Here is a 12,921-nt window from a genome sequence, read left to right as displayed (position 1 = left end):
CGTGGCTGATCTGTGATGTTACTCCATTTACCCGCCCATGTTCCATACCCCGTACCAACGTTCCCGCTAAGTTGCGCGGGAGTGCGTGGACCGAGGGCCCCGCGCAGGCTGCTCTCACGCTGTTGCCGCTGCAAAAGACACCGTGCATGAGTGGCAGTTAATTTAAAGGGACCACGCACAAGAAAAATGAGAGGAAGCAGAGGGCCGGATTTTCGGCGTTTTGGATCTCGGGGTGTTAATGGCGGAGGGACGGTGAGTTCCAGACCCCTACCCCACTCTAGGTGTAAAACGTTCTCCTCAACTCCCCTCTAATCCTTCCACAAACTACTTTCTATACCCCCTGGTTATTGACCCCTCTGCTAAGGGAAACAGCTCCTTCCCATCCACTCTATTTAGGCCCCTCATAATTTTATACATCTCAATTAAATCTTCCCTTGGCCTCCTCTGTCCCAAAGAAAACAATCCCAGCCTATCCAATCTTTCCTCATCGCTAAAATTCTCCAGTCCTGGCAATAGCCTCGTAAATCTCCTCTGCACCCTCTCCAATGCAATCACATCTTTCCTGTAATGTGGTGACCAGAACTGCACGCAGTACTCCAGCTGTGGCCTAACCAGTGTTTTATACCGTTGAAGTGTAACCTCCCTGCTCTTGTATTCTACGCCTCGGCCAATAAAGTAGTAATGTAATGCAGTGAGCGGCTGACAACATGGTCAAATATTTTTGAAAGAAGAATTGGAGGAACCGCAGTGACTCAGTGACTTCAAGCGAAACGTAGGTGAAAAAAAGCTGGTGGCTGCAGCGTGTTGTGTGAAAGGCGGGAGAAGGAGAGAGAACATTGAGTTTAGAAAATGTGGCACCCCGTGCTTCGACTCGGAGGAAAAGCAACGTCCAGAACTTCGGGTGATGCGTGACGTGTACAAATGACTTCCTTTTAACCTTTGACCTTGTGTTTGTTTCTCTCTCCCCCCGCCAACAGCAGGTGATGATTATGAGAAGATTGTGAATATAAAGAAGGTGCAACATCAGCCGGTGGTTCGAGGCTTGGCGGATTCTGCACTCCTGCCCTGCATTTTCTCTGTGCTTCCCAGTTCAGCTATTGACCCCTCCTTGCTCCCTGACCCCCTGCGCATCAAGTGGACTAAAGTCTTGCTCGAAGGAGGGAGGAGGAGGGAGATCCCCGTGCTGGTAACCAAGAACAACACGCTCAAGCTAAACCCGGCCTACCAGGGCAGAGTCAGCCTGCCCGGCTATGGGCCTTATCACTACAATGCCAGCCTAGAAATTATCTCTCTGCGAGCAAGCGACGCGGGCATCTATCAATGTGAGGTGGTTGTGGGGATTGACGATGAACAGGACACTGTCCCTTTGGAGGTGACGGGTGAGTAGCCGGGACTGAGTTGCTGCAATACACCGAGACAGGAAAACTGAAGACCCAGAGGTCAGCCCTGGCTCAGGAGGCACTCTCACCTCTGAGTCAGAAGGTCATGGGTTCAAGTCCAACTCCAAGGACTTGAGCACATAAATCTAGGCTGACACTCCCAGTGCAGTGCTGAGGGAGCACCGCACTGTCGGTGGTTAGTGGTGTGCCTCAGGGATCGGTGCTGGGACCACAACTGTTTACAATATACATAGATGACCTGGAAGAGGGGACAGAGTGTAGTGTAACAAAATTTGCAGATGACACAAAGGTTAGAGGGAAAGCAGGTTGTGTAGAGGACACAGAGAGGCTGCAAAGAGATTTGGATAGGTTAAGCCAATGGGCTAAGGTTTGGCAGATGGAATACAGTGTTGGAAAATGTGAGGTCATCCACCTTGGGAAAAAAAACAGTAAAAGGGAATATTATTTGAATGGGGAGAAATTACAACATGCTGCGGTGCAGAGGGACCTGGGGGTCCTTGTGCATGAATCCCAAAAAGTTAGTTTGCAGGTGCAGCAGGTAATCAGGAAGGCGAATGGAATGTTGGCCTTCATTGCGAGAGGGATGGAGTACAAAAGCAGGGAGGTCCTTCTGCAACTGTACAGGGTATTGGTGAGGCCGCACAGGGAGTACTGCGTGCAGTTTTGGTCACCTTACTTAAGGAAGGATATACTGGCTTTGGAGGGAGTACAGAGACGATTCACTAGGCTGATTCCGGAGATGAGAGGGTTACCTTGATGATAGGTTGAGTAGACTGGGTCTTTACTCGTTGGAGTTCAGAAGGATGAGGGGTGATCTTATAGAAACATTTAAAATAATGAAAGGGATAGACAAGATGGAGGCAGAGAGATTGTTTCCACTGGTCGGGGAGACTAGGACTAGGGGGCACAGCCTCAAAATACAGGGGAGCCAATTTAAAACCGAGTTGAGAAGGAATTTCTTCTCCCAGAGGGTTGTGAATCTGTGGAATTCTCTGCCCAAGGAAGCAGTTGAGGCTAGCTCATTGAATGTATTCAAATCACAGATAGATAGATTTTTAACCAATAAGGGAATTAAGGGTTACTGGGAGCGGGCGGGTAAGTGGAGCTGAGTCCACGGCCAGATCAGCCATGATCTTATTGAATGGCGGAGCAGGCTCGAGGGGCTAGATGGCCTATTCCTGTTCCTAATTCTTATGTTTTTATGTAGAAGAAATTCCTCCTCATCTCAGTCCTAAATAGCCGACCCCTTATCCTGAGACTGTGACCCCTAGTTCTAGACTCCCCAGCCCGGGGGAAACATCCTCCCTGCATCTACCCTGTCAATCCCCCTCAAAATCTTGTACGTTTCAATGAGATCACCTCTCATTCTTCTAAACTCCAGAGAATATCGGCCTAGTCTGCTCAATCTCTCCTCATCGGACAAACCCCCCATCCCAGGAATCAGTCTGGTGAACCTTCGTTGCACTCCCTCAATGGCAAGTATATCCTTCCTTAGGCAACATAACCCCTCCCTCGATACCAATTCTCGGCAGGATGTGAAGGCTCTGAAGTGATTTACTCGACTTGTTCCAGGGATAAGGGAATGTGGAGAGACTGCAGAAGCTGGAGTTGTTCTACTCGGAGCAGAGAAGGCTAAGGGGAGATTTGATCGAGGTGTTCAAGGTCATGAAGGGTTTAGACAGAGTAAATAAACTGCTTCCATTGGTTAAGGGTCGGTAATCGGAGGGTACAGGTTGAGGGTGATTGGCAAAAGAACCCGAGGCGACATGAGGAGAAACGTTTTTAACGCAGGGAGTGGTTACGATCTGGAATGCTGCCTGACAAGGTGGTGGTTACAGATTCCAGAGTAGTCTTCAAAGGGAACTGGATAAATACTTGGAGAAAAAATAGCAGGGATATGGGGAAAGAGCGGGGAGTGGGACTAACAGGATCGCTCTTCGAAAGCTGACGCAGACTCGATGGGCCGAATGGCCTCCTGTGCTGTACTGTTCCAAGATTTGATGATATCCAATCTGCAGAGCTGCCAATTTCAGCTTGCTCTCTCCTCCCAGGGAAAGGAAAGAGAATCAGACAAAGCAGCCAAGCCAGGCTGCTCTTCCACACCAAATCACTCGCCGCACAAACATTTATTTCCTCATGTTGCCTCTGGTTCTTCTGCCAATCACATTCGGGCTTGGGCTGATAAGTGGCAGGCAGTATTCGCGTCAGACACGTGGGAGGCAGTGAGCATCTCCGACACGAGAGAGTCCAGCCAGCTCCCTGCGACAGTCAATGGGATTACCCTCTCCGCTGTTAAACCTTGGTGTGATTAATGCTCCTGTGAAGCGCGGTGGGACATTTACTTCGTTAAAGGCACTATATAAATGCAGGATGTGAGGTGGGAGAGAATTCCATTTCGCAGCTCGATGAGCTAAAGATTTGCACACGCACCAAAAACTGCAGCAGCTAAACAACATCGAGGGAATGGAGTTAACTCTTCCCCGGTCACCATAGCAACCAGCAACAGCAACCCACAATTACAGACTGGGCCACAGTCAGAGATAAGGATTGTGTGTTCTATCTGCTCCGCACCAGTGACGCAGGGAAATAATATCCACCTGGGAAGCATGAGTGGCTGATAGCCACAACGTTCGATCCCAGCTCTCAAACCCCTGCTCTGGCACTTTGCCGGTATTTATAAAATATAGCTTCAATCTGACCAGGCTCCGCACCACAGTGAGTGACAGCTGTCAGTGCATTCCGTCGCCTGGGTGCACCGTGACAGGACTGATAATGACAGCCATTACTGCAGCTTTATCGAGCGTTAATCTGTGGCTGACTGACGTCACGTTCCGTACTTTCCCAGACAACGCGGTGGCGGGAAATTGCCTTCAGAGAAAGGCCCGTTAGTGCCGCTCAGGGGCAGTAACAGGGCAGTAAGGACTTTCTGCAATTGCCCCCGGACCTGAGGGGGTGGGGGGAGGCGGGGGGAATGGGTTTCTGCCCCGCCTGGCGCTCTGACCCGTTGTCGGCCTTGGGTTGACCCCTTACCGCCCGGCGGGGAAAGGGAGCAGGGCCAGCGTCGGTCCATGCCCCAGACACATCTTCGCGCGGCGGGAAGCTGCCAGTGGCTGGGCGCTGCGGTTAGTCTTAACGGGGAGAGTGCGTCGCCGCGGCCGCCATTTTGTTTTAATTGTTGGCCCGACAATTGGCCCGGCCGAACCCGTCAACGGTGGCCCAGTGGGCTTCACGTGGGCTTCGTGGTGTCCCCTCCCACTTTCAGCGTGACGAGGCATGTACGCATCACGCTGACATCATCGCTGCCGTGCTGACATGGTCAGTGTGTTAGTGATGCACACCATCCCTCCATACCCGACACCGTCCGACACCGTCCAACACCGTCCGATACCGTCCGATACCGCCCAGCACCGTCCGATACCGTCCGACACCGCCCAACACCGCCCAGCACCGTCCGATACCGCCCAGCACCGTCCGATACCGCCCAGCACCGTCCGATACCGTCCGACACCGCCCAACACCGTCCGACACCGCCCAGCACCGTCCGATACCGTCCGACACCGCCCAACACCGCCCAGCACCGTCCGATACCGTCCGATACCGCCCAGCACCGTCCGATACCGCCCAGCACCGTCCGATACCGTCCGACACCGCCCAACACCGCCCAGCACCGTCCGATACCGCCCAGCACCGTCCGATACCGCCCAGCACCGTCCGATACCGTCCGACACCGCCCAACACCGCCCAGCACCGTCCGATACCGCCCAGCACCGTCCGATACCGCCCAGCACCGTCCGATACCGCCCAGCACCGTCCGATACCGTCCGACACCGCCCAACACCGTCCGATACCGTCCGATAACGCCCAACACCGTCCGATACCGTCCGACACCGTCCGATACCGTCCGATAACGCCCAACACCGTCCGATACCGTCCGACACCGTCCGATACCGTCCGATACCGTCCGATACCGCCCAACACCGCCCAGCACCGTCCGATACCGCCCAGCACCGTCCGATACCGCCCAACACCGTCCGATACCGCCCAACACCGTCCGATACCGTCCGATACCGTCCGATACCGTCCGACACCGTCCGATACCGCCCAACACCGTCCGATACCGTCCGATACCGCCCAACACCGTCCGATACCGTCCGACACCGTCCGATACCGTCCGATAACGCCCAACACCGTCCGATACCGTCCGACACCGTCCGATACCGTCCGATACCGTCCGATACCGCCCAACACCGCCCAGCACCGTCCGATACCGCCCAGCACCGTCCGATACCGCCCGATAACGCCCAGCACCGTCCGATACCGCCCAACACCGTCCGATACCGTCCGATAACGCCCAACACCGTCCAACACCGTCCGATACCGCCCAGCACCGTCCGACACCGTCCGATACCGTCCGATAACGCCCAACACCGTCCAACACCGTCCGATACCGCCCAACACCGTCCGACACCGTCCGATACCGTCCGACACCGCCCAGCACCGTCCGACACCGCCCAACACCGCCCAACACCGCCCAGCACCGTCCGATACCGCCCAACACCGTCCGACACCGCCCAACACCGTCCGATACCGCCCAGCACCGTCCGATACCGCCCAACACCGTCCGATACCGCCCAGCACCGTCCGATACCGCCCAACACCGTCCGACACCGCCCAGCACCGTCCGATACCGCCCAACACCGTCTGATACCGCCCAGCACCGTCCGATACCGCCCAGCACCGTCCGATACCGCCCAGCACCGTCCGATACCGCCCCGACACCGCCCAACACCGCCCAGCACCGTCCGATACCGCCCAGCACCGTCCGATACCGCCCTACACCGTCCGATACCGCCCAGCACCGTCCGATACCGCCCAGCACCGTCCGATACCGCCCAGCACCGTCCGATACCGCCCCGACACCGCCCAACACCGCCCAGAACCGTCCGATACCGCCCAACACCGTCCGATACCGCCCAGCACCGTCCGATACCGCCCAACACCGCCCAACACCGTCCGATACCGCCCAGCACCGTCCGATACCGCCCAACACCGTCCGATACCGCCCCGACACCGCCCAACACCGCCCCGACACCGTCCGATACCGCCCAACACCGTCCGATACCGTCCGATACCGTCCGATACCGCCCAGCACCGTCCGATACCGCCCAGCACCGTCCGATACCGCCCCGACACCGCCCGATACCGCCCCGACACCGCCCAACACCGCCCAGCACCGTCCGATACCGCCCAACACCGCCCAACACCGTCCGATACCGTCCGATACCGCCCAACACCGTCCGATACCGCCCAACACCGCCCGATACCGCCCAGCACCGTCCGATACCGCCCAGCACCGTCCGATACCGCCAACACCGCCCAGCACCGTCCGATACCGCCCCGACACCGTCCGATACCGCCCCGACACCGCCCGATACCGCCCCGACACCGCCCAACACCGCCCAGCACCGTCCGATACCGCCAACACCGCCCAGCACCGTCCGATACCGCCCAGCACCGTCCGATGCCGCCAACACCGCCCAGCACCGTCCGATACCGCCCCGACACCGCCCAACACCGCCCAACACCGTCCGATACCGCCCAACACCGTCCGATACCGCCAACACCGCCCAGCACCGTCCGATACCGCCAACACCGCCCCGACACCGTCCGATACCGCCCAGCACCGTCCGATACCACCCAGCACCGTCCGATACCGCCCAACACCGCCCAACACCGTCCGATACCGTCCGATACCGTCCGATACCGTCCGACACCGTCCGATACCGCCCAACACCGTCCGATACCGTCCGATACCGCCCAACACCGTCCGATACCGTCCGACACCGTCCGATACCTACCGATAACGCCCAACACCGTCCGATACCGTCCGACACCGTCCGATACCGTCCGATACCGTCCGATACCGCCCAACACCGCCCAGCACCGTCCGATACCGGCCAGCACCGTCCGATACCGCCCAACACCGTCCGATACCGTCCGATAACGCCCAGCACCGTCCGATACCGCCCAACACCGTCCGATACCGTCCGATAACGCCCAACACCGTCCAACACCGTCCGATACCGCCCAGCACCGTCCGACACCGTCCGATACCGTCCGATAACGCCCAACACCGTCCAACACCGTCCGATACCGGCCAGCACCGTCCGATACCGCCCAACACCGTCCGATACCGTCCGATAACGCCCAGCACCGTCCGATACCGCCCAGCACCGTCCGATACTGCCCTACACCGTCCGATACCGCCCAGCACCGTCCGATACCGCCCAGCACCGTCCGATACCGCCCAGCACCGTCCGATACCGCCCAGCACCGTCCGATACCGCCCCGACACCGCCCAACACCGCCCAGCACCGTCCGATACCGCCCAGCACCGTCCGATACCGCCCCGACACCGCCCAACACCGCCCAGCACCGTCCGATACCGCCCAGCACCGTCCGATACCGCCCTACACCGTCCGATACCGCCCAGCACCGTCCGATACCGCCCAGCACCGTCCGATACCGCCCAGCACCGTCCGATACCGCCCAGCACCGTCCGATACCGCCCCGACACCGCCCAACACCGCCCAGCACCGTCCGATACCGCCCAGCACCGTCCGATACCGCCCAGCACCGTCCGATACCGCCCAACACCGTCCGATACCGCCCCGACACCGCCCAACACCGCCCCGACACCGTCCGATACCGCCCAACACCGTCCGATACCGTCCGATACCGTCCGATACCGCCCAGCACCGTCCGATACCGCCCAGCACCGTCCGATACCGCCCCGACACCGTCCGATACCGCCCCGACACCGCCCGATACCGCCCCGACACCGCCCAACACCGCCCAGCACCGTCCGATACCGCCCAACACCGCCCAACACCGTCCGATACCGTCCGATACCGCCCAACACCGTCCGATACCGCCCAACACCGCCCGATACCGCCCAGCACCGTCCGATACCGCCCAGCACCGTCCGATACCGCCAACACCGCCCAGCACCGTCCGATACCGCCCCGACACCGTCCGATACCGCCCCGACACCGCCCGATACCGCCCCGACACCGCCCAACACCGCCCAGCACCGTCCGATACCGCCAACACCGCCCAGCACCGTCCGATACCGCCCAGCACCGTCCGATACCGCCAACACCGCCCAGCACCGTCCGATACCGCCCCGACACCGCCCAACACCGCCCAACACCGTCCGATACCGCCAACACCGCCCAGCACCGTCCGATACCGCCAACACCGCCCCGACACCGTCCGATACCGCCCAGCACCGTCCGATACCGCCCAGCACCGTCCGATACCGCCCCGACACCGTCCGATACCGTCCCGACACCGTCCGATACCGCCCTACACCGTCCGATACCGCCCCGACACCGCCCCGACACCGTCCGATACCGCTCTACACCGTCCGATACCGCCCAACACCGCCCGATACCGCCCCGATACCGCCCCGACACCGCCCCGACACCGTCCGATACCGCCCAACACCGTCCGATACCGCCCAACACCGTCCGATACCGCCCCGACACCGTCCGATACCGCCCAGCACCGCCCGATACCGTCCCGATACCGTCCCGATACCGTCCAATACCGTCCCGATACCGTCCCGATACCGTCCCGATACCACCCCGATACCGTCCGATACCGTCCCGATACCGTCCCGATACCGTCCCGATACCGCCCCGATACCGTCCGATACCGTCCGATACCGTCCGATACCGTCCGATACCGTCCGATACCGTCCGATACCGCCCCGATACCGTCCGATACCGTCCCGATACCGTCCGATACCGTCCGATACCGTCCCGATACCACCCCGATACCGTCCGATACCGTCCCGATACCGTCCGATACCGTCCGATACCGTCCCGATACCGCCCCGATACCGTCCCGATACCGTCCCGATACCGTCCGATACCGTCCGATACCGTCCGATTCCGTCCGATACCGTCCGATACCGCCCCGATACCGTCCGATACCGTCCGATACCGTCCGATACCGTCCGATTCCGTCCGATACCGTCCGATACCGCCCCGATACCGCCCCGATACCGTCCGATACCGTCCGATACTGTCCGATACCGCCCCGATACCGTCCCGATACCGTCCGATACCGTCCGATACCGTCCGATACCGCCCCGATACCGTCCCGATACCGTCCGATACTGTCCGATACCGCCCCGATACCGTCCCGATACCGTCCGATACCGCCCCGATACCGCCCCGATACCGTCCGATACCGCCCCGATACCGTCCGATACTGTCCGATACCGCCCCGATACCGTCCCGATACCGTCCGATACCGTCCGATACCGTCCGATTCCGTCCGATACCGTCCGATACCGCCCCGATACCGCCCCGATACCGTCCGATACTGTCCGATACCGCCCCGATACCGTCCCGATACCGTCCGATACCGTCCGATACCGTCCGATACCGCCCCGATACCGTCCCGATACCGTCCGATACTGTCCGATACCGCCCCGATACCGTCCCGATACCGTCCGATACCGCCCCGATACCGTCCGATACCGTCCGATACCGTCCGATACCGTCCGATACTGTCCGATACCGCCCCGATACCGTCCGATACCGCCCCGATACCGTCCGATACCGTCCGATACCGCCCCGATACCGTCCGATACCGCCCCGATACCGTCCGATACCGTCCGATACCGCCCCGATACCGCCCCGATACCGTCCGATACCGTCCCGATACCGTCCGATACCGTCCCGATACCGTCCCGATACCGTCCGATACCGTCCCGATACCGTCTGATACCGTCCCGATACCGTCCCGATACCGTCCGATACCGTCCCGATACCGTCCCGATACCGCCCCGATACCGTCCGATACCGTCCGATACCACCCCGATACCGCCCCGATACCGCCCCGATACCGTCCGATACCGTCCCGATACCGTCCCGATACCGTCCCGATACCGTCCCGATACCGCCCGATACCGTCCCGATACCGTCCGATACCGTCCGATACCGTCCCGATACCGTCCGATACCGCCCCGATACCGCCCCGATACCGCCCCGATACCGTCCGATACCGTCCCGATACCGTCCGATACCGTCCCGATACCGTCCGATACCGCCCCGATACCGTCCCGATACCGTCCGATACCGTCCCGATACCGCCCCGACACCGTCCGATACCGTCCCGATACCGTCCCGATACCGTCCGATACCGTCCCGATACCGTCCGATACCGTCCCGATACCGCCCCGACACCGTCCGATACCGTCCCGATACCGTCCCGATACCGTCCGATACCGTCCGATACCGTCCCGATACCGCCCCGATACCGCCCCGATACCGTCCCGACACCGTCCGATACCGTCTGATACCGTCCGATACCGTCCCGACACCGTCCGATACCGCCCCGATACCGTCCGATACCGTCTGATACCGTCCGATACCGTCCCGACACCGTCCGATACCGCCCCGATACCGTCCGATACCGTCCAGCACCGTCCGATACCGCCCAACACCGCCCAGCACCGTCCGATACCGCCCCGATACCGTCCGATACCGTCCCGACACCGTCCGATACCATCCCGACACCGTCCGATACCGCCCAACACCGTCCGATACCGTCCGACACCGTCCGACACCGTCCGATACCGTCCCGACACCGCCCAACACCGTCCGATACCATCCCGACACCGTCCGATACCATCCCGACACCGTCCGATACCGTCCCGACACCGCCCAACACCGTCCGATACCATCCCAACACCGTCCGATACCGTCCGATACCGCCCAACACCGTCCGACACCGTCCGATAACGTCCCGACACCGTCCGATACCGCCCAACACCGTCCGATAACGTCCCGACACCGTCCGATACCGCCCAACACCGTCCGATAACGTCCCGATACCGCCCGATACCATCCCGACACCGTCCGATACCGTCCCGATACCGCCCGATACCGCCCAACACCGTCCGATACCGCCCAACACCGTCCGATACCATCCCGACACCGTCCGATACCGTCCCGATACCGTCCGATACCATCCCGATACCGTCCGACACCGTCCGATACCGTCCGATACCATCCCGATACCGTCCCGATACCGTCCGATACCATCCCGACACCGTCCGATACCGTCCCGATACCGTCCCGATACCGTCCGATACCGTCCGATACCGTCCGATACCATCCCGATACCGCCCAACACCGTCCGATACCGTCCGATACCGTCCGATACCATCCCGATACCGCCCAACACCGTCCGATACCGTCCCACACCGTCCGATACCGCCCAACACCGTCCGATACCGCCCAACACCGTCCGATACCGCCCAACACCGTCCGATACCATCCCGACACCGTCCGATACCGTCCGATACCATCCCGACACTGTCCGAGACCGTCCCGATACCGTCCCGATACCGTCCGATACCGTCCGATACCGTCCGATACCATCCCGATACCGCCCAACACCGTCCGATACCGTCCCACACCGTCCGATACCGCCCAACACCGTCCGATACCATCCCGACACCGTCCGATACCGTCCGATACCATCCCGACACCGTCCCGATACCATCCGATACCATCCCGACACCGTCCGATACCGTCCGATACCATCCCGACACCGTCCGATACCGTCCCGATACCGTCCCACACCGTCCGATACCGTCCGATACCGCCCGATACCGCCCCGATACCGTCCGATACCGTCCGATACCGTCCCAATACCGTCCGATACCGCCCGATACCGCCCCGATACCGCCCGATACCGCCCCGATACCGTCCGATACCGTCCGATACCGTCCGATACCGTCCCGATACCATCCGATACCGTCCGATACCGTCCCGATACCGTCCGATACCGCCCGATACCGTCCGATACCGTCCCGATACCATCCGATACCGTCCGATACCGTCCGATACCGTCCGATACCGTCCCGATACCATCCGATACCGTCCGATACCGTCCGATACCATCCCGATACCATCCGATACCGTCCGATACCACCCCGATACCGTCCGATACCGTCCGATACCGTCCCGATACCGTCCCGATACCATCCGATACCGTCCGATACCGTCCCGATACCATCCGATACCGTCCGATACCGTCCGATACCATCCCGACACCGTCCGATACCGTCCCGACACCGCCCAACACCGTCCGATACCATCCCGACACCGTCCGATACCATCCCGACACCGTCCGATACCGTCCGATACCGCCCGATACCGTCCGATACCGTCCCGATACCATCCGATACCGTCCGATACCGTCCGATACCGTCCGATACCGTCCCGATACCATCCGATACCGTCCGATACCGTCCGATACCGTCCCGATACCATCCGATACCGTCCGATACCACCCCGATACCGTCCGATACCGTCCGATACCGTCCCGATACCGTCCCGATACCATCCGATACCGTCCGATACCGTCCCGATACCATCCGATACCGTCCGATACCGTCCGATACCATCCCGACACCGTCCGATACCGTCCCGACACC

The 12,921-nt window shown here is 60.3% G+C and overlaps 1 protein-coding gene across 1 annotated transcript in view; it reads left to right on the top strand.

Moving 5' to 3' along the window:
- The first annotated feature begins 238 nt into the window (after positions 1-238).
- The window catches only part of ncanb (neurocan b), a 237,038-nt gene continuing 224,355 nt past the window's right edge, over positions 239-12,921 (top strand). Inside the window, exons 1-2 of the mRNA XM_070861067.1 lie at positions 239-252; positions 1,090-1,379. Coding sequence (XP_070717168.1) covers positions 239-252; positions 1,090-1,379 — 304 coding nt within the window. The remainder of the gene's footprint in view (positions 253-1,089; positions 1,380-12,921) is intronic.

The sequence above is a fragment of the Pristiophorus japonicus genome, chromosome 18, assembly GCF_044704955.1.
Source record: "Pristiophorus japonicus isolate sPriJap1 chromosome 18, sPriJap1.hap1, whole genome shotgun sequence".
In the NCBI taxonomy this organism is placed as follows: domain Eukaryota; kingdom Metazoa; phylum Chordata; class Chondrichthyes; family Pristiophoridae; genus Pristiophorus; species Pristiophorus japonicus.
The sequence above is the reverse complement of the archived record's forward strand: the minus strand, read 5'-3'. Positions and strand labels throughout refer to the sequence as shown.